The sequence below is a fragment of the Sus scrofa genome, chromosome 3 (assembly GCF_054392235.1).
Source record: "Sus scrofa isolate SSC_HxYL_T2T_F1_AM1 chromosome 3, Sscrofa_HxYL_maternal_Yorkshire_Landrace_v2.0, whole genome shotgun sequence".
Classification (NCBI taxonomy): Eukaryota; Metazoa; Chordata; class Mammalia; order Artiodactyla; family Suidae; genus Sus; species Sus scrofa.
In genome coordinates this window covers 35018300-35040548 of record NC_139385.1, presented here as the reverse complement: position 1 = coordinate 35040548, position 22249 = coordinate 35018300, and the positions used below count along the sequence as shown (strand labels likewise).

The window sequence follows — 22249 nt, the reverse complement described above, 5'->3', positions numbered from 1 at the left end:
AGCTGCAGCCTTTTTTTTTTTTTTTTTTTTTTTTTTTTTTTTTTTTTTGGTCTTTTTGCCATTTCTTGGGCCGCTCCTGCGGCATGTGCAGGTTCCCGGGCTAGGGGTCGAATCAGAGCTGTAGCCGCCAGCCTATGCCAGAGCCACAGCAATGCAGGATCCCGGCCACGTCTGCGACCTACACCACAGCTCACGGCAACGCCGGAACCTTGACCCACTGAGCAAGGGCAGGAGTCGAACCCGCAACCTCATGGTTCCTAGTCGGATTCGTTAACCACTGTGCCACGACAGGAACTCCATGAGCTGCAGCCTTTTAATTGATGTTTCCTGATTATAACAGTGACCACCTTCCAGTGCAGAGGCTGTGTCTTCGTAAGTTCCACCCATGGGACAAAAGCTAGATGTTACCAATGTTCCAGTAGGAAAGGCACATGAGGAGTTCCCTGGTGGCTTAGTGGGATCTGGTGTTGTCACTACTTTGGCATGGGTTCGGTCCCTGACCTGGGAACTTTTATGTGCCACAGACAGGAGGGGGGGAAGGAGGGAAGGAAGGAAGGAGGGAGGGGAGGAAGGAAGGAGGGAGGACACAAGAGGCCACATGAAGGGGTCAGGAGTGCCCTGCAGTGAGACCCATCCCTGTCCCTGTTCCCCGATGGCCCGAGAATCAGCAGAGAGGTAGCCGTGAGCTGTGATGCAGGTCAAAGACGCAGCTCCAGTCCTGAGTCTCTGTGACTGTGGCGTAGGCCAGCAGCTGCCCCTCCGATTCGACCCCTCGCCTGGGCACTTCACCGGGCTGGCGCTGCCCAGCTCTCTGTGGCGGGGATGGTGCCCAGCGTCCGATACAGTTCAAGCCTCTTCCCTTCCTGGCCCCACACCCACGTAGTTAGAAGCAGGCATCTCTGATCCTTCTGTGCAGTGAGTCCGTGTCCCTTTTCCCCAGGTGGTCCTGCTGGTGTATCACTGGAGCAGCAAGGAATCCGAGCACGACCTCCTGGTCCACAAGGCAGTGGCCAGGTGGACAGCGGAAGAAGTTGTCCTCTGGCTGGAGCAGCTGGGCCCCTGGGCCTCTCTCTACAGAGACAGGTTTTTATCTGAAAGAGTAAATGGCAGGTGAGGAGCAATATCTCCCGTTCCGTCACTGGCATTTTCTTTAAACAGGTTTATTGAGATGCAGTCCACATGCTCTAAACTTCACCCATTTAGCGTGTACACTCAGTGGGCTTTAACATATTCCCAGATAGGCGCAGCCATCGCCACAGTCACCCCGCAAAAGGCAGCTCTTGCTAAAAGCAGTCAGTCCTCCTTTCCCTCCCTCTGCCCCGGGCAAGCGCCGGTCGGCCTTCTGACTCTTGGATCTGTCTGTTCAGAGTATTTCCATTCTTCATCCGTCCCTCCTTCAGTTGATGGACACTTGCTGCATGGTCATTCGGGTAAAAGTTTTTGTGTGGACGTGCATTTTCAATCCTCAGTACTCTCTTGGAGTGAAACTGGCTGGGCCATAAGGTGACTCTGTGTTTACCTTTTGGAGGCTCACTGAACGTCTTTCTCAAGCAGCCATACCATGTGATGGCCTTACCTTTTAATTGCTGTTTCCTGATTATAACAGTGACATATTTATTTATTTAAAAATAATAATGTAGGGGAGTTCCCGTTGTGGCTCAGCATTAACCCAACTAGTATCCATGAGGACACGGGTTTGATCCCCGGTCTCCCTCAGTGGGTTAAGGATCCAGCGTTGCCATGAGCTGTGATGTAGGTTGAAGACGCAGCTCCAGTCCTGAGTTGCTGTGGCTGTGGTGTAGGCCGGCAGCTGCAGCTCAGATTCGACCCCTCGCCTGGGAACTTCTGTATGCTGTGGGTGTGGCCCTAAAAAGACAAAATAATAATAATAATAATGTAGAAATATAGGATATTAGAAGTGAAATTTACCATTATAATCCTGTTCGTCAGAGATACCTACTACTATGATCTTGCTGGACACTTGTCCACATTTCTTTCAAGGTTTACACAGGCTTTCACATAGGAACGTGTTATTTGTTTATTTCAACTAAAAATGCGATTATACTAAGCAGACCTGTGTTTATATGTGTACATCTATATGAATGTGTCCATGCTAAGGTCTGTTAATTTAACATCTACAACCACACATTTGCAAGGCGTCCTTTCTTCTCCAGACAGGACCAGACTGCATTGTGCACATACCGTGAAGAACCCAGTAGCTGGAGGAGCTCACTCATCGATGGGCAGTGGGGCAGCCTGCTTCTGCCCATCAGCAAATCCCCTGCCCCTTCCTGAGCCCTGTGCATCTTGACTGAGGCCCCTCCTTCCTCGAAGGGACCACATAGGGATGTTACTTAGACCACCAGGCAGCCGTGCTGTACCCCATTTGAGGCAGACCCTGCCAGCCTGCCTGAGCACTCCACCTCCAGCTCTGGTCATTTCCCCCCTGAACTGAGCTTTCAACACTTGACACTCTTGGGAGGTCCTGTTGTGGCACAGCAGGAATGAATTCAACTAGTATCCATGAGGACAGGGGTTCAGTCCCTGGCCCCGCTCAGGAGGTTAAGGATCTGGTGTTGCTGTGAGCTGTGGTGTAGGTTGCAGACACGGATGGGATCCTGCATTGATGTGGCTGTGGTGTAGGCTGGCAGCTGCAGCTCCAATTTGCCCCCTAGCTTGGGAACCTCCATATGCCGTGGGTGTGGCCCTTAAAAAAAACAAAAAACACTTTCCATTGAGGAAGCAAAATGCTCCCACTCGGTCAGTTTTTTGTAAGACGTAGCACCACCTCCCACCTTGCCCCAGTCATGGTTTGTTTAAAAAAAAAATTCTCTACCTTGTTAATACAGTGTAACTTTGCATAACTATCTTCCTCCCAGAGGCTTGATTCCTAAAACTAGAATTGCTGAGGGGAAGAGAATAAACCTTTACAATTAAATATTACCCACTTGCCCACCAGAGCACATCCACCTCCGCTCCACTGCAGTGCCTGTGCCCACCATCTGCCAGCCCTCAGGGTGCTTTTAAGGAGGAATCACTGTGAAAGTGGGTTTGCATTTTCTGATAAAAGGGAACAGATAAGGAATCTACATTTATTTTTATTTAATCACTACTCCAAAACAACTCCTCCTAATGTCCTAATGTTTTGCTGGCTTTCTTTCCTTTTTTTTTTTTTTTTTTCTGTATACACACACTCACTTTCAAAAATAGGTCAGAGTTGGAGTTGCCACTCATTGGTAACAAACCCGACTAGTATCCATGAGGATGTGGGTTCGTTCCATCCCTTAGTCAGTGGGTTAAGGATCCGGTGTTGCCGTGAGCTGTGGTGTAGGTCGCAGATGTGGCTCAGATCTGTGTCCCTGTGACTGGTGTAGGCCAGCAGCTGCAGCTCCAATTTGACTCCTAGCCTGGGAACTTCCATATGCCACCAGTGCGGCCTAAAAAGACCAAAAAAAAAAAAAAAAGTGCATAGCTGAAGTCCAGGGCTAGGAGCAATACTAAATCCATTCCTTGGATGTGCTGTGGGCAAGTCACTCTTTCTTTAAGCCAGTTTTCTCATCCGCACAATGGGCGTAATGCCACCCACAATGCAGAATTGGTAACTGGATCCGTGACAGTGTATGAAAGCATTAGCAGGTAGTCAGTAGCACATGGCAAGCATTCATTTCTTGCTGTTCCTCATATTTCATATATTAAGTGTCTTCCCTCGAGCCCCAAGTATTATTTGTGTTGATAAGATGGAACTCTGCAGAGTTTGCTTCCAGAATATAATCTCAAAGAAATCTCCTCCTCTCCCCTCCCCACGCCCCCTCCCCCGACCCAGGTTGCTCTTAACTTTGACAGAGGAAGACTTTTCCAGGGCGCCATACAGCATAGAAAATAGCATCCACCGAAGAGCCATCCTCATGGAACTGGAGCAAGTCAAAGCACTCGGCGTGAAGCCACCCCAGAACCTCTGGGAATATAAGGTGAATGCTTTCTTTTTCCAATTGAAAAAAAGTGTAGGGAACAAGCTAGCCGTTATCTGTCTGCCCACTGCTCCAGGACACACCGCAGACACCACTGTCACCCCCTCGAGTCCCACCCTTTCCTCGCCAGGCTTCGAATCCTTCCTGGGTGTGTTTTCTTGCTTGTATTACTGTGTGTATCTGCAGCTCTAAGAACTTTGTTTTACAGATTTTTTTTTTTTTCCTTTTTGTGGCTGCTCTGCCTCGCATGGGTGTTCCCAGGCCAGGATCAGATCCAAGCTGCAGTTGCGACCCACACCGCAGTTGCAGCAACACCAGATCCTTTAACCCACTGTGCCAGGCAGGGGATTGAACCTGCTTCCTGGTGCTGCAGAGATGCTGCCAGTCTCATTGTTCCACAGTAGAAACTCCTGTTCTACAGGTTGTTTGTTTTTTGGGGGGGGTTCGTCTTTTTAGGGCCACACCCCCGGCATACAGAGGTTCGCAGGCTAGGGGTCAAATCAGAGCTGTAGTTGCGGGCCTACACCACAGCCACAGCAACGCAGGATCCAAGATGCGTATGGACCAGCACCACAACTCACAGCAACACTGGCTCCTTAACTCACTGAACGAGGCCAGGAATTGAACCTGCGTCCTCATGGATACTAGTCAGACTCATTTCTGCTGAGCCAAGACAGAAAGTCCCTGTTCTACAGAATTTTAACCTCAACATAAGAGGCTGAGCTTATCCTTCTGCAAGTAACTTTTCCCTCTGGCTCCAGCTCACCGTTTCTCTTGTGCTGGATCCCACTGCACGAGTGTGTGACAGCTTATGCTTTCTCCTCGTGGTGGACACTGAGATTGTTTCCATTTTTGCTACAAGAATCAGTGCTGCTGTGGACGTTCTTGCAAAGCACGTGAGCTCCCACGGAAAGCTTGCTTTATGCCATTCACTGAGGAATGGGATTCCCAGGTCACAGGAAATGCACATCTTCAGCTTTATTAGATGCTGATAAATTGTTCTTCAGTGTGGCTGAGCCAACTAGTTCTCTTTTATGGAGGAGGTTTAGCCAATACTATGCCACAAATCCCCTATTTTTATTAGTTATAGACTATCTGGGTTACGTAGACCTAGATCCTAAAAGAAGACATCATGGAGAAAAATAAATACAAATAACTGATAAATCTACAGGGGAGAAAGCTCACAGGTAATTCCAGCACAAGCTGTACTTGTACGTTGTTTTCCCCTCTGCATTGTCAGGACAGGAACGTTCATAACCCGAGGACAGAGACAGTCATGTTTTGCAGATCCTGCATTGTGCTGTTTCTCTGGAGAGCAGTTTGTCGGTTAACTCTTAAAACATAAATGGTACCTACTCTTTGATCTGCAGTTTCATGTTCTTTGCCTCTAGAGCACAGGTAGCACAGTACTGTGACCGGGAGAAGGCTCTGGAGCCTGACCCCTGGGCCCCTGGCCAGGCTCCTCCAGTACAGGCTGACTGTGGGAACACCAGCAAAGACTGGGCCTCCTGATGTCCCTTCCTATTGAGCCAGTGCCTTCATGGAGTCATAGTGAGACCTGAATGCTTGAGCCGCAGGTCATTAAACAAGATGTTCATCCCAGTGCCATTGGCAATAGCACCTTGGAAAGCACCTCCTCGCCCATTAGTAGGAGGAGCAGGGTGACTAAATAAGGCAGATGACACGTGTAGTCAGTACAAAGGAAGGAGGCGACTCAGGGCACGTTAACAAGAAAGGATGCCCAGGTTGTCCTGTTACCCGACGATGAAGGAAAGCACATTAGACGGCCTGCTGATTTGTATGTGTCATCGACAGTTTCTGGAAGGATGCACAGATTGTTAACCGTGTTTTCATCTAAGCATTGAGGCTTGGCGTGGGAGGGCAAATTCTATTTGTCCTATGATACATTTCTGTGCCACTTGGAAAAAATTACATTTACCCTGTGTATGTATTTCTTTAAAACTGAAAAAAACACAGGGAGTTCCCAGTCATGGCTCAGAGGTGACAAACCTGACTAGTATCCATGAGGTTCAATCCCTGGCCCCACTCAGTGGTTTGAGGATCTAGCGTTGCCGTGAGCCATGGTGTGGGTTGTGGACACTGTTTGCATATGGCGTTGCTGTGGCTGTGGTGCAGGTTGGAAGCCACAGCTCTCATTCAAGCCCTAGCCTGGGAACTTCCATATGCCGCAAGTGAGGCTGTAAAAAGCAAAAAACCAAAAAAAAAAAAAAAAAAACCAAAAAAAAAAACTGAAAAAATCAGTAGTTTCAGAATTTTTAAAGAATGGGGATGGGCTCCTAAGAGAGAAGATTTATTGTTTTCTGTGTCATTATTTGTTTGTTAATTTAAAAAATTCCCTACTTCTGTACAACAGGATTGGCAGCATCTCTGGAGCCCTGGGATGCAGGTTCTATCCCCAGCCCAGCTCAGTGGGTTGAGGATCTGACATTGCTGCAGCTGTGTGGGTGGAGCTGATCTGATCCCTGGCCACAGCATTCCATTTGCCACGTCGAGGCCAAAAAAAAAAAAATCCCATATTTTCTTTTATCATAAATTATTAGTTCTGATAATGCAGTCAAACTCTGGACTTTTTGTAGCCAATATTAGTCCCATGATGAGGTGTAATATCTGGCAGAACCTTTCTGGGTCACATATCCAGCAGTGACCCTCTATTTAGAATAGGTGGTTACTATTAACCAGAGCGAATCGGAATGTGATTCTGGTCCTGCTGTAAAAAGCAAGCAGAAGCTTGTGAGCAGTCTGCTCCTTCAGAGCTCTGTGCTCCCAGCCCCTCTCCAAGGGGGGAGCATTTGATGTTTAGCCAAAAGGCTGTGTGATGCGACGCCTCCAGCTCTACTGTCCTGAGCAGCCGGCCTTCCCTGGGGGCCACTGTTCTCATCTCACTTGGAAGAGACAGCCCCCCACCTAGTGCCGTCATCGTAATCGCCACCCCAGTGGGTTGGTTTATCCTCCTCCTCTGATAGCAGGTAGCCAACAGTGGGGAGATTTGGGTCCAGCTGACAGCAGACCTGCAAGCATGAAACCTTGTCGTCTCGCTGTCTCCTGCAAACCAGGATGTAGCCGGACAGCATCAAGCTTTATTCCTGGGACCTGTGTTCCTTTTAGAGCATGTGTGCTCCCCAAGAGTGGCCTTGCCCCAAGACCTTTGGTTTTTGGGGGGTGAGAAGCTTTCAGTATCACAGTGACTTGCGACCCCCCAAAGACCACAGTCCTTAAGCAGATACACAGTATGTCCGTGGTATTAACACTTCTTGGGGGGGGTGGTCTATGAAAAAATGTCTTTAAAGGGTTGGAAACACTACTTTAGGATGCAGAACTACTTTCAAATTTCTACATCTCATCTAAAGTTACGGTACAAAGGTATTTTTTAGAAGTTGGGTTTTTTTCCCAAGGCTTTTATTATTAGGAAATTTCAAATATACACGAAAGCAGGATAATTGTACAAAATGGCCATCAATCCATATCTGCAATGGCAACTCATGACTGTGTTAGTTTCAATAATGCTAACTCTTGCTAACCCTGATGTTTTGAAAATCTGAGATGTCGTGTATTTCTTAGGCAAATATTTCATTGAATCTCTAAAAAGGAAAGACTTAAAAAAACAACTAAAATACCACAATGTACCCCCCAGAATTAATAATTCTCTGATGTTATCAAATAATTTGTTAGTATTCAGATATCCCACTTTTTTTTTTAAATTGATTTGTTCCAGCCAAGGTCCATCAAGATTCACATTTGGTTGTCATGTCTTTTTTTTTTTTTTTCCAGTTGAGGTAAAGTCGATTGACAATATTAGTTTCAGGTGTACAACACAGTGATTCAGAATATGTATAGATTATACGCCCTCTTAAAGTTATAAAATACTGGCTATATTCCCTGTGCTGTACAATAAATCCTTGCTGCTTATTTATTTATTCTTACTTTTTGCTCTGTAGGACCACAGTCACGGCATATGGAGGTTCCTGGGCTAGGAGTGCAGTTGGAGCTACAGCTGCCGGCCACAGCAACTGGGATCCGAGCCGCATCTGTGACCTACACCACAGCTCACAGCAACGCCAGATCCCTAACCCACTGAGCAAGGCCAGGGACCAAACTTGCAACCACTTGGTTCCGCTGCGCCACAACACGAACTCCATGCTTGTTTAATTTATACTTGGTAGTTTATACTTCTTAACCCTCCACCCCATGTTGCCCCTCCCCCTTCCCCTCTCCCCACTAGTTCTCATTTATTCTATTTTTTATTTATTTATTTATTTATTTATTTTATCTTTTTGCCATTTCTTGGGCCACTCCTGCGGCATATGGAGGTTCCCAGGCTAGGGGTGGAATTGGAGCTGTAGCTGCCAGCCTAGGCCAGAACCACAGCAGCGCCAGTTGCAAGCTGCGTCTGCAACCTACACCACAGCTCACGGCAACGCTGGATCGTTAACCCACTGAGCAAGGGCAGGGACTGAACCCGCAACTTCATGGTTCCTAGTCAGATTCGTTAACCACTGCACCACGACGGGAACTCCTATTCTATTTTTTAGATTCCACATATAAGAGGTAATAACACATTTATCTTTCTCTGACTTATTTCACTAACTTATTTCTCTGACTTATTCCACGTCCATCCTTGTTGTTGCAAATGACAAAATGTCATTTTTTTTATGGCAGAGTAGTACTCTCTTGTATATGTGCCACATGGTTACCCATCCCTCTGCTGATGGACACTTAGGTTGCTTCCACCTCTTGGCAATTGTATATAATGCTGCTATGAACACTGAGGATGCACGTATCTTTTTGAATTAGTGTTTTCGTTGGATACATTGCCAAGAGTGGAATCGCTGGATCACATGGTGTTCTATTTTTAGTTGTTTGAGAACCCTCCATCCTGTTTTCCACCCCAGCTGCACCCACTCACATTCCTACCAACAGTGTACCAGGGTTCCCTTTTCCCTGCATCCTTGTCAGCACTTGTTACTTGTGGTCCTTTTGATGATGGCCGTTCTGACAGGTGCGAGGGGATACACTCATCGTGGTTTTGCTTATGTCTCTGATGTTTAACGATGTTGAGCATCTTCTCACATGCCTGGCGGCTCTCTGTGTGTGTCTTCTTTGGGAAGATGTCTATTCAGATCTTCTGACCACTTTGTAATCGGGTTGTTTGTGGGTGTCATGTTGTTTAGGTCTCTTTCAGTCTGGAGATTCTCCCTCTCTTTTTTCTTAAAACCGGATTATTTTCTCCTGTGGTTTTCCGATGTCTTGACCTTGGCCGATGGTCTCTGGCAGGTCCCTTCCTCCCCTGCGTATGCTGTAATCTGGTAGTTCTGTGTAGACGCTTGGTTTGGTTTAGGTTTGGTGTTTTGGCAAGACTGCTTCATTCACGGTGGCATTGCCTTCCACCCAGAGGCTCGTGATGTCCCATGGTCTTTGATTGTTTAGATCCCTTAAGTTCATTAGGGGCTGCCAAACGGTGATACTGTAACTCTTTCATTTCTTCATTTGTTCACTGAAATACATCTTTTTTTTTTTTGCTTTTTCTAGGGCTGCTCCCGCGGCACATGGAGGTTCCCAGGCTAGGGGCCTAATCGGAGCTGTAACTGCCAGCCTACACCAGAGACATAGCAACGTGGGATCCGAGCCACGTCTGCAACCTACACCACAGCTCAAGGCAATGCCGGATCGTTAACCCACTGAGCAATGTCAGGGATAGAACCCACAACCTCATGGTTCCTAGTCGGATTTGATAACCACTGCGCCACGACGGGAACTCCTCAGATCGTCTTTATTAAGTGATGCCCACCCATTACTTTCCCCAAAGATTGTGCTCTTCTCACAGTGTCTAGGAGCCTGCTTCTCATCCTGCCTCCCTCCCCAGCGTGGACAGACCCTGGCTCTTCAGATGATGCAGCCCGCCACGTGGATCCCTGGGCTTCTTCTTCCTATTCATTCATTCACTCACTCATTCATTCGGTGTTAGGGCAAAGCGCGTGGCGGGGGCGGGAGACCGGAAGGAGCAAGGGGAGGTGGGGGATGGGCCGGGGTTGGGGGGGTAGTGAGTCCCCCCCTCTCGTCCACTGCAGGCCGTGAACCCCGGCAGGTCTCTGTTCCTGCTCTACGCCCTCAAGAGCTCCCCCAGGCTCGGCCTGCTGTACCTCTACCTGTTCGACTACACGGACACCTTCCTGCCCTTCATCCACACCATCTGCCCTCTGCAGGAAGGCGGCTCCAGCGAGGACATCATCACCAGGCTGCTGGTGGGTCTGCAGAGGGCCCTGGGCCGGGTCTTGCTGCCGTCCCTCGGCTCAGGGGGGAGTTGGAGACACAGCCGGAGCCTGTCGGGGAAGAGCCAACAACAGGAGCCTTCATTCCAGTTGTGCTGGGAGAAACCCCACAAAAGAAAATCCAGCAGGAACCCCTCCACTCCCGAAGGCCCGTTTTGTTTGCTGCGTTGCATAGCTAGAGAGATTACCCTCCGGACTTGAGATATTTAGGCAACAAAACCCAGCACTGCCTCTGTTATAAGAGGAGGCAGCTTAGGATTTCCCTGGTGGCACAGCAGGTTAAGGACAGGACCTCGTCCCTGCAGTGGCTTAGGTCGCTTATTGTGGTGCTGGTACAGTTCTTGGTCTGGGAACTTCCATGTGCTGCTGGGGAGGCCAAAACAAAAAGCAAAGAGAGCACAGGTCCAGACTGCCTGAGGTTTAGGGTTTGGGGCCCTCCAGCGTGGTGAGTGTTCCTTCACAGGGTCCCCAAAGGATGGTTATTTGTCCTACCATGAGGCAGGATCAGCATCCATCCTCACAGATGGGAGTCCTCGCATCAGCTGGCACAGGGCCCTTGGCAGGGACAGATGCCCACCTGGGCTGCAGAGTCGTCGGTGGAGCCCATTGACTGGGGGTGGTTCTGTGTGTCTAGTTGGTCATTAGGGGGCAAGGTCCTCTGCGTTGGTACTTTTGGGGCAAGCCTTCTGGTCCTTTTCTATCAAAAGTCACATAGATATGGGCTCCACATAAATGTTGAAACCCAATTCCTAAGTCTCCAAAGATCCTTGTGTGTGTCTGTGTGTGTGTGTCTTTTTAGGGCTGCACCCTGGGCATATGGAGGTTCCCAGGCTAGGGGCTGAATCGGAGCTGTAGCTGCCAGCCTGCAGCACAGCCACAGCAACTCCATATCCAAGCCGAATCTGCAGCCTACACCACAGCTCACGGCAACGCCAGATCCCTAACCCACTGAGCAAGGCCAGGGATGGAACCTGCATCCTCATGGATACTAGTTAGATTTATTTCTGCTGAGCCACACGGGGAAGTCCACCAAAGACCACCCTCCCCCGCCCTTTTCTTTCCTTTTTAGGACCGCACCCGTGTCATATGGAAGTTCCCAGGCTAGGGGTTGAGTTGGAGCTGCAGCTGCCAACCACAGCCATAGCCACACCAGATCTGAGCCACGTCTGTGACCTACATCCCAGCTCACAGCAATGCCAGATCCTTAACCCACTGATTGAGGCCAGGGATCCAAGCCGTGTCCTCATGGATACTAGTCAGATTCGTTTCCACTGAGCCACAGCGGGAACTCCCCAAAGACCTTTGCCTGCCTAGCTGACCTCAGCCCTGGACATAGTTTAAAGCCTACGGATTAGCCCCTCTGCACTGTGTTTCTCTAATTCTCCAGTGGTCAGCTGTCACCTGCCTCTGCAGGCCTGGGAGCACAGAGCTGCCCTGGCCTTTTCCGTTTTCACAAGCTCCATCCACCCCTGCCTGCTCCCCAGGCCAGCTTTTTTCTGGGGATTCTCAGTGTCCACGTGCATATTCCTGCGCAGCTTTCATTAGCCTCTGGCTGCCGATGAGTTGTCTAAATACCCTTTTACACATTACCTGCTGATACCTGTAATTAAAGGTTTTTATTTTCTGCATAAGCACCTTTTAAAGATGTATGTCTTGCCAGGACCTGTTACCATTCTACTCATCACCGATGAGATGCTGATTTGGGAAAATGTTTTATGTGATGAAGAAATTTTGAAAACGGTTAATTTTGATTAGTTTTAAGCTCGCTATTAGTAACTTGGGCTTAGTTTGTTTGTTTGTTTTTAATTCTGAGTTCCCACAATTATATAACAAGCATCTCAGTTCAGCCTCTTTGGTAACATTTATCCAATGTAAGAGTAATTATTACAAAGTGAATTGATGGGAGTTCCCGTCATGGCTCAGTGGAAACAAATCTGACTAGTATCCATGAGGATGCAGGTTTGATCCCTGGCCTTGCTCAGTGGGTTAAGGATCCAGCCGTGAGCTGTGGTGTAGGTTGCAGATACAGCTCGGATCTGGTGTTGCTGGGGTGTGGGCTGGCAGCTGCAGCTCTAATTCCACCCCTAGCTTGGGAACTTCCATTCGTTGCTGCTGTGGCCCTTAAAAAAAAAAAAAAAAAAAAAAGACAAACTGAATTGATGAATAGAAATCTCATTTTAGACTGTTGGATGTGTGTGTGTGTGTTTTAATAAATGTAATACAGTGATAACCACAGTATTTTGTGTAAAAGTCAATCCTCATTCTTTTTTGTGAACATCTGTTTTTTGTTTGTATTTACCTGTGTGTTACTCGGAAAGGATCTGAGGGAGCCCACATGGAAGCAGTGGAGAGAATTCCTGGTGAAATACTCCTTCCTTCCGTACCAGCTGATTGCCGAATTTGCTTGGGACTGGCTGGAGGTCCATTACTGGACGTCACGGTTTCTCATCGTCAATGCCATGTTACTCTCAGTTCTGGAATTATTCTCCTTTTGGAGGATCTGGTCAAGAAGTGAACTGAAGTAAGTGTGTTTTTATGTTGGAGGTGGTTGGGGCAGCAGAGACTGGGAAGGAAACAGCAGGTGGAGTGACGCCCCCCAAGAAGTGGGGTTCACACTGGGGCTCTGCTTTAGAAACACGGCTGAAGCAGGAACAGGAGGATGACTTTGTGTCAGGGCAGGGCGGCTCTCGAGGTGCTTATCAATTTTGTTGGTTTGTTTGTCTTTTTAGGGCCACATCCACGGCATATGCAAGTTCGCAGGCTAGGGGTAGGGTTGAATCAGAGCCGCAGCCGCCGGCCTACACACAGCCACAGCAACACAGGATCCAAGCCGCATCTGTGACCTACACCACAGCTCACAGCAACAGTGGATCCTTAACCCACTGAGCGAGGCCAGGGATGGAACCCGTGTCCTCGTGGACACTGGTTGGGTGTGTTACTGCTGAGCGGTGACGGGAACTCCACAGTGCTCCTTGGTGAAGGGCGGCTCCGAGGCCCTTTGCCCCACGCGATATCCCAGCTAACTCCTGGCAGCGGGTGTGCGTGGAGGAGTTTGATGACTGAGGACTAAACCGGGGGGAAGAAGGTATTTTATGGAAGGCCGCCGTGTGGCAGAGCGGAAAGAGGTCTGACGGGGAGCTCTGTGGGCCTGAGTGCTCCCCCTGCTCTGTCGCCACCTGGGTCAGTGCCCATCTCTCTGGGTTAACATGTAAGATGAGAGAGCCGAACGGGACAGCTCCCGAGTCAGAACTCTTGGTCGCAAGTGACAGAAATCTCAGTTGGCTTTCCTACCACGGGAGGTACTCAGAGACCCGAATGGTGTCATCAGGGCCACGCACTGCCTGTCCCTGTCACAGCTCCGTGCTTTCCTGCACCTGCTGTTTGGCAAGTTCTTTGCGTGGGGGCCCTGGGTCACTGCAGGTGCAGGTGTGCAGCTCAGCAGCCCAGGAGGAAAGAGAGCCCTTCAATCCCCGGAGCGCTTAGGAAAAGCCCAGCGTACAGGCCTTGGCTGTGCTTGGCCCAGCCGGGGTCACGGGCCCCCCCGAACCCATCCCACATGCAGGGGTCTGGGGCCTCGCCAGGCTTGGGCGCGCACTCACCCCCAACCTGGGGCGGGCGTCAGCCCCCCAAGGCCACATGAAGGATCAGAGGGGAGGGAGGCCCCCCAAAGGTAAACTCGGAAGGTGCTTCCAGAAGACAGGGATGGCCCTCAGGCAGGCAGAAGTAACACGTCACCACGCCAGCATCCTTTTGGCCCGAAGCAGCCCGAGGCCTGAAGGGCCCTTGGCCTCATGTGTCAGGAGCAGCCCTATGGGTGGTTCTCAGAACCCAGCAAGAAGCTCCCTCATCTGTTTCACTTCTGTGAACTCACTTACTCATGCACCGTTCACGGAGCCCCTGCTCTGACCCCGGTTCATGGCTGGACACCGCAGATCTTCTGGTAAAGAAGACAGTCTGTGGAGTTCCCGTCGTGGCGCAGTGGTTAACAAATCCAACTAAGAACCATGAGGTTGCCGGTTCGATCCCTGGCCTTGCTCAGTGGGTTAAGGATCCGGCGTTGCCTTGAGCTGTGGTGTAGGTCGCAGTGCGTCTCGGATCCCATGTTGCTGGGGCTGTGGTGTAGGCCAGCGGCTACATGTGCAGTGAGAGCGGCCTAGAAAAGGCAAAAAGACAAAAAAGAAGACAGTGTGTCCTCCGAAGGCCGACAGCCCAGCAGAGAAACTCTTATGTTAAATGTGCTGCGCGCGAGTCGGTGATGCCGCGGGTGGCGTGGGGGCTGTGCCCTCCTGGAGATGCCTCCTTGCCCGTGGGGCCCAGGGTGGCGACCGGGTGCCAGGGCCCTGAGGACGCACCCCACGGGCTGCGCCCTGGAGGTGAAGGCGGGGAGGCCAGACTCTGGGAAGGGCCTGGGGCCCGAGCAGCGCAGCGACGCCGCGCCGCCCGTCGTGAGAAAGGCGGCCCCGACCCCACCTCAGATGCGTCTCTTCCTTTTCCAGGACTGTGCCTCAGAGGATGTGGAGCCATTTCTGGAAAGTGTCCACACAGGGGCTTTTTGTGGCCATGTTCTGGCCCCTCATCCCTCAGTTTGTGTGCAACTGTCTCTTTTACTGGGCCCTGTACTTTAACCCAATTATTAACATTGATCTTGTGGTCAAGGAGGTCCGACGGCTGGAAACCCAGGTGTTGTGACCACTGCTGCCCGGGCTCCGAGGGACTCTTCCGCCTCCCCGCTGGCCCAGCTCGGATGCTCAGGCGTAGGAGAGAGCGGGCTTCCTCCGTTCTGCCCCAAGGACACGAGGTGCTGCTTGGTCTGTCAGAGGCTGCAGCCGCCCCTCTCTCGCTCTGCCTGTGGCAGCAGCGATCGGCGGCCCAGAGCGTGGCCAACACGGCAGCAGCACTTCCCACCCAGCCGCCCTCCTCGCAGGGACTCGGGAGGCGCAGCCCACGACAGCTGGCAAGGACCCGGGAGGACCCGGACTGGGTCGCAGTCCCCCTTGCCCTAACCTGTGATGGGCAAAAGGCTCCTGGGGCACGTCGGAGCCCTGAGACCAAGCCCAGGGCCAGCCTGTCCTCTAGGTCAAGTTTAGGAAAACAGGAGGTTTTATCATAGGCATAGGCAGTCGCACATAAAACGTTCAGAGGAAAAACCAAAATCCAGTCAACAATCCTGTCTCACTGAAGATGGCTAGGAGGTCTCAGGGGGAAACCTGAAAAAGGATTCCGTTTCAGACGAGGATGACGGCTCCACTTGTCATCCCTGCTTGCTGCTTGTAATCGTGGAAAGTCGGGAACCCTTTCTCGGAAGGGATTGAGTGGGATGACAGGCAGCTGATGGAGAGCAGTTCACGTCAGGCTGAAGTGCCTCAGGGCTACCCAGAGTTGTTGTTTTGCGGGGTTGGTTGTTGTTTTGCTTTTTGATTTTTTTTTTTTTTCTTTGTCCACACACACATCAGGCGGAAGTTCCCAGGCCAGGGATCAAACCTGCGCCGTGGCAGGCACCCAGGCCCTTGCAGTGACAGTGCTGGATCCTTCACCTGCTGTGCCATAAAGGAACTCCTGCGTTGTTTAGTTTTTAAGGATCCAGTCTAAAAATCCAGGCTAGTCCATTTGTTTAAGGAAACATTTTGTACATTGACCTCACACTGTATAATCTTTATTATCCTATTCTGATATGCCAAACAGCAAGTGTAACTACACCAAGTGCTGTAATTGTAGATACGAGAGGAACTATGGCCTTTGACTTCCTTCCAGTGTGACAACAGCAGGTGTGAATTGTGATACATCTGAAGACTGGCCCTGCAGAGATGAGCTTGCATCCAAAGTGTTTTTTGGTGACTCCATGAACTATTCATTAACCCTTTGTATCTTTGACGATTTCACCCCACCTTTACATCTGAAAGTTTGAAGAAATTACCTGAAACTAAAATAAAGATTTATATATATATACATATACATATACATATATATACAGATAAAATTTCTCCAGAGAGAAAAAGTAACTGTTTAGGAAAGATAAAGAAAATCTGCACCACCCAGGACAACCAGCTAGTCACGATTAAGTCCCCCAGCCTGATGCGGACCTTGGGCTGAGGAGCCACCCAGGGCGGCTTGAATGAAAGGAGGGGGAATGTTTTTCTCCCTCCTTTGTTTGCTCATCTGGCCCAAGGCTGCCCGACTTGACCTTTTCACACTCTAACCCTCCAGTCACCCTGACAGACCCTGCAGCACCTGCACCTCCCTGGCCCTGCAGGACTGTTTCCTTCTTCGATGAAGAGATGGAGGCCGGGTGGCGCTGGTGGATCTGGGCCCGGGCCGGACTCCCGATCCAGGGCTCCCCACCTGCACCCGTTGGCCTCTTCACATTGCTCCCACCCGCTCCCCATGTCATGCTGCCAAGATAAGTAATACCCACCTACGCTTTGGGGAGGAGCAGCGCTTTGGGGAGGAGCAGCGCAAAGCCAGCTTGGCCTGGAGCAAACAGGCGGGGCTAGACACTCCCTGCTTATCACCTGCACAGGGAACAGGTCTGGAGAGTGAGGGCCACAGTCCGCCCCTCATGCCTCTGGCCCCTCATCAGAGCAGGCCTGGGTGTGTCCAATATTCAGACCCTTTGATGCAAGAATTGCATTTATATACATCTCAGGTAAAGAATAATGAGGAGGGAGGGCAGAGATTTATTCACAAGCATCCTCATCACATCAATAGTTGATAAAAATAGGAAATAGCACCAGTATCCAAAAGCTAGCAATACAACCATTTAAAATGAAGTTTCCAAAGTTTTTTTTTTGTTTGTTTGTTTTTTTTTTAACACACGGAGAAATGGGAAAATTATGAAAATCATATGGTAGAGAGCTACAGTTTTAAAACAGATGAGATGAATGTACAGCACACTAGGATGCTAAAAGTGGTTATTCTGGACTGTGGGAATTTGATTTTTTTTTTTTCCTCCCTTGTATTTCTCTCTCTTCTTAATGATGAGCAATCAGGAAATAAGTTTAACTGCTGAGTTACAACAGTTAACAGTTGAGGTGGAGCAGGATAGGGAAACCGTCTCGAGCTCACAACTGCCAGACTTGAACTTCACAAGGTTGGACATCGTGTGGGCCATCTTGTGTGTTGCTTCAGCCCAGCCCCGAAGCTCAGCCCTTTTCATCAAGATGGAACCTCAAAAGTGGTACCAAACCCAAGACAGTCGTAAATACAGTTGGGGCTTTACAAAACAGGCATGAGACTTTTGACATTAATCAAAGTGGAAACTAAACTGGCTCCAGCCCCAAGTTCCAGGACAGCAGAGAAAGCAAACATTAGGGCTGCAGCTTGAACACTTGGCCTCAGTTCCCTTCTGCAAAGGACTGAATAAGACTCTTGATACGCAAAAAGGAGTTTTATTTCCTTGTGCAAAAAAGACATTTCAAGTCAGGCTAGTCAGTCACATTTGGGTGAGTCCTTCTCACACAGAAAACGGGGGTAGAAGAGGTACTTGATGGTGTACTCGGTTTGGGCTAAGCAGTAAGCAACCGCCTGGTCACACTTGCACATGAGTTCTTGACATTTGTCCTGCGCTGGTCCTAGAAGAAGTGGGGAGAGTGAGGTTAAGGCAGGGACTTGCAGTGACCTGAGGATAAACCAGTCAAGCTGAAGGCAAGAGGGCCATAAATTGCATCCGGGTGACAGTTCCGATGTGATCTGCATCACCGAGGCAAGTCCAGAGGGAGGAGATGTCTGCCCCAATTTTACAGAAAAGGAAATTGAAGTTGCCAGGGAAGTGCTTTCAGATGGAAGTCCCAAGTCCATATGCCTTTTGGCTTCTGCATCAGTATTAAACCCTTGCATGTGAGGATCCGTTTAGATAAGCAGTAGACGCCTGGGAACCATCAGGCTTTTTTGGAACATCTGCTTTGCTCCTTCCTAGCTGCGTGATCTTATCTGAACGTTCTGAGCCAAGCCCTCGCTTAGATGGGGACACTGTCCACTTTGCAGGTGACTGGGACGCCTGGGGGAGAAAGCCCATGTAAAGTGCCCTGCAGGGGCTTGGTTGGCCCTGGGGAGGCATTCCATCTACATTGCCTCCATCTGCATTTCTCTGCCTTTGTTCTCCAAGTCTCTTGCAGATGCTCCTTCAAGAAAAGAGCTTATTCCCGCAGCCAATATAATAAATACCCCAACGGTGAAAAGCTGAAGGCCTTCCAGATAAAATCTGGAAGAAGACAAGGATGCCGACTTTCAATGCTTCTATTCAACAATGGATTGGAAGTTCTAGCCATAGCAACCAGTCAAGAAAAAGAAAAGGTATCCAAACTGGAAGAGAATAGGTAAAATCGTCCCTATATGCAGATGACATGATACTATCTAAAAAAAACTCGTTTTCAGTAACAATCCTGTATTCCATCTCTCCCTTCCATCCTGGCCCTGCCTTACACAGAGACATAAAGGTTGCCATCCAAAGATAAATCTGGGTTGGAAAGTTTTTTGTTTTTTTTTTCCTTGCTTTTTAGGGCCGCCCTAGGCTAGGGGTCGAATCTCAACTGCAGCTGCCAACCTCTACCACAGCCACAGCAACACGGGATCTGAGCTGAGTTTGCAACCTACACCACAGCTCACTAATGCCAGGTCCTTAAGCCACTTAGCGAGGCCAGGGATCGAACCTACATCCTCACCGATATTAGCTGGGTTCGTTACCGCTGAGCCACAATGGGAACGCCCTAGATTTTGTAATCATCAAGTTGTATCTTATTAGTGTAGAAGGTATAACTGCTATGAATACATCACCTGCCTTTGACTACGGGCTTTTAATTATTCTCATAAATAGGGGCAAAAATCCTACTATTAAGTCCTTCCAAATTCCTCCCAGAGACACAGTGAAGGATTAGGTAGCCAACTTGGCCATGGGTATCGTAGCTGTGTACCTGTGGGCACAGCACTTCATCCCTCCCAGGCAGTTTCCACAGGAGCCACATGAGGATACTAAAAGTACATACTTCTAAGGGCTCTTGGGAGAATGAGTTGGTGTAACTCAGGGCATACAGCAGGTGCTCGTGAGCCATAGCTGACCTTAAGGTGCGACATCATCTTTAGAGATCCCCTCTTTTTTTTTTTTTTTTTTTTTTTTTTTTTTTTTTAAACAGTTAAGTGACACTCAAGTTCCCACAGATTTTAAGTAGCAACTGATAGTATTTATTTATTTATTTATTTTTTGTCTTTTGTCTTTTTTGTTGTTGTTGTTGTTATTGTTGCTATTTCTTGGGCCGCTCCCAGGGCATATGGAGGTTCCCAGGCTAGGGGTTGAATCGGAGCTGTAGCCACCGGCCTACGCCAGAGCCACAGCAACGCGGGATCCGAGCCACGTCTGCAACCTACACCACAGCTCACGGCAACGCCGGATCCTTAACCCACTGAGCAAGGGCAGGGACCGAACCCGAAACCTCATGGTTCCTAGTCGGATTCGCCAACCACTGCGCCACGCCGGGAACTCCTAGAGATCCCCTCTTAAATGCATAGGTTCTGGAGTTCCCCGTCGTGGCACAGCAGAAACTGACTAGGAACCATGAGGTTGCAGGTTCAATCCCTGGCCTCGCTCAGTGGGTGAAGGATCCAGTATTGCCGTGGGCTGTGGTGTAGGCTGCAGATGTGGCTCAGATCTGGCGTGGCTGTGCCTGTGCCTGTGGTGTAGGCTGGCGGCTCTAGTTCCGATTAGACCCCTAGCCTGGGATCCTCCATGTGCCTCGGATGTGGCAATAAAAAGACAACAACAACAAAAAAGACCCCCTTTTAAATGTACAAGTTCTGGAGTTCCCATCGTGGCGCAGCAGAAACAATTCAACTGTGAACGGTGAGGTTGCGGGTTTGATCCCTGGACTCGCTCAGGGGGTTAAGGCTCCAGCATTGTGGTGAGCTGTGGTGTAGGTCGCAGATGCAGCTTGGATCTTACATTGCTGTGGCTGTGGTGTAGGCCATCCGCTCGCTGTAGCTCCAGTTGGACCCCTAGCCTGGGAACCTCCATATGCTGCTGGTGTGGCCCTAAAAAGCAAAACAAACTAACAAACAAGCCAACAAACAAAAACCACAAAAGCAAAAATGCACAGGTTCCTTGGAGATCCTAGCAAGGTGAAGCAAGAGACTCAGAAAATTCATCAGCTTCTCTCTCAGGGCAAGACTTAGGGTGGGCGAGGGGTTCGGCGGCCAGACCCAGCCGGGGTCTCCCCAAGGGGCCGAGCCCCACTCACCGTGTCCGAGTTCCGGTCGTTGCCCCGGGGCCAGCGCAGTCCGCGAAGACATTTTCTCCGGGTCCCAGGAGACTGGGCGGCGAGGTGGGGGGGGGGGGTCCCCTCTCTTCAGGGACGCGAAGCTCCAAAGCTGGGCGCCGGGGACACCCGGGTTCGCGCCGTGGGAGGGGGGGAGGGAAGGGGACGCCTAGGGTCCTAGCGGCCCCGCACAACTAGGGCCTGGGGCGCCATGGGGCGGCGGGCAGGACGGCGGGCGGAGGCCGGGGAGTGGGCGCAGCAGAGCTGGCTGGTGCGGCGGCGGCGGAGGGAGGCGGTGGAGGGGCTGGGAAGAGACGTCACGGGGAGGGGCGGGCAGGGCGGGGCCGACAAGACCCCGCCCCCTGCCGCCAGCACTTAAAGGCGCAGGCCCTCAGCGGCCCGGGGCTCTGGGGGCGGAGGCAGGTCTGGGCGCGTTCTCGGCCAGCCTCTTCTCACCGGAGAGTAAAGACTCGTCGGAGGAGAAGGGGAGAGAAACATCAATCAAGGCAGAGAGCCAGAGGCGCACAGAAAGATACTGAGAGAGGCAGAGACAGACTCAGAAAGAGACAAAAAGACAGCCAAAGAATGGCGAGACTAAAAGAGAAAGGCAGAAAGAGGGAGAAACGTAGGGAACGAGAGACACATACAAAGAGACAGAAGGAGAGACGGAGACACAGAAGAGAGCGACAAAGACTCGCACGCGGAGACAGAGACAGGGATGCAGAGACCCGGTGAAGAGAATGGAGATAAAGCGGCAGAGACAGACCGAGAGTCCCCCCAGAGGCAAGAACCCGGCAGGCGGCGCTGTCCACATTCTCCCTCCCGGTCCCCTCCTCCCCAGTCCAGGAAGCTCTGGGGACCGAGGGCCAAGGGTGCTGGGGGGAATGGTGTCTGGGCGGAGCCACTGGGGAAGGGTGACCAACCTCTCCAGCAACGCTGCCTCCCAGCTCGCAGAAAACTCCAGACCCCGAGGTTGTGGGCTGCAGCCTCCTCTCCTCTGCAGCGGAGCTGGGGTTCCAGGACTCTGTCCACGTATGTAACTCTTGGCGAGGACTTGATCTTTGCGGGCCTCAGTTTCCCAGTCTATAAAGTGAGGGCGAGGATCCACATGTTACCTCCCCCCAAGGGCTGAATCTGGTGCACACGAAACCCAGGCAAGTATTCACTTTCTGAGCGGGCCACTCTCTGGATGGGCCAACTGAGGACAGAGAGGGCAAAGGCTTTCCCGAGGTCACATGATCTCGTGGGGACCACCTGCGCCCTCTAGACCAGTGTGGGATGAAGGAAAGCGAGGCATGGCCGAGTCCTGGCTTGGGATCTATGCCCTGTCTGTCCCTGTCTGTTCGAACAACTTCCTGAGCCTCGGTTTCCCTTTCTAAGAAATGGGCGTGACAGCAACAGCAGTGTGCTGGAGCCACCCCAAGCAAGCCGATTGTTTTGAAATCTCAGGAGTTATGGAACCGGTTGTTAAACGGCCATTATTTAAAAATAAATCATGCAAACATACAATTAAATAAATTATATTTAAAACAGAGGAGTTCCCGTCGTGGTGCAGTGGTTAACGAATCCGACTAGGAACCATGAGGTTGCGGGTTCGGTCCCTGCCCTTGCTCAGTGGGTTAAGGATCCGGTGTTGCCATGAGCTGTGGTGTAGGCTGGCAGCTACAGCTCCGATTCGATCCCTAGCCTGGGAACCTTCATATGCCGTGGGAGCGGCCCAAAGAAATAACAACAACAAAAAAGAAAAGAAAAC

General features: G+C 50.4%; 1 protein-coding gene and 1 long non-coding RNA gene across 13 annotated transcripts in view; one reads left to right on the top strand and one right to left on the bottom strand.

Annotated features, from left to right (window-relative positions):
• BFAR (bifunctional apoptosis regulator) overlaps nt 1-18706 on the top strand; it is a 32043-nt gene extending 13337 nt beyond the window's left edge. For 4 of the 12 annotated variants that reach the window (XM_085015744.1, XM_021085727.2, XM_085015742.1 and 1 more), the window contains 5 exon segments: nt 941-1110; nt 3824-3968; nt 10055-10228; nt 12574-12776; nt 18357-18706. In XM_085015744.1, the coding sequence (XP_084871870.1) occupies nt 941-1110; nt 3824-3968; nt 10055-10228; nt 12574-12776; nt 18357-18408 (744 nt within the window). In that variant the 3' untranslated portion in view covers nt 18409-18706. 12 annotated transcript variants of the gene reach the window in all.
• On the bottom strand, nt 16910-22200 carry LOC110259924 (uncharacterized). Its single transcript, XR_002342406.2, has 3 exons — nt 21420-22200; nt 20479-20965; nt 16910-17823 (listed from the first exon to the last, which is right to left on the bottom strand). It is a non-coding gene; the product is annotated as an uncharacterized LOC110259924 (long non-coding RNA).
• Between the last annotated feature and the right edge of the window lie 49 nt (nt 22201-22249).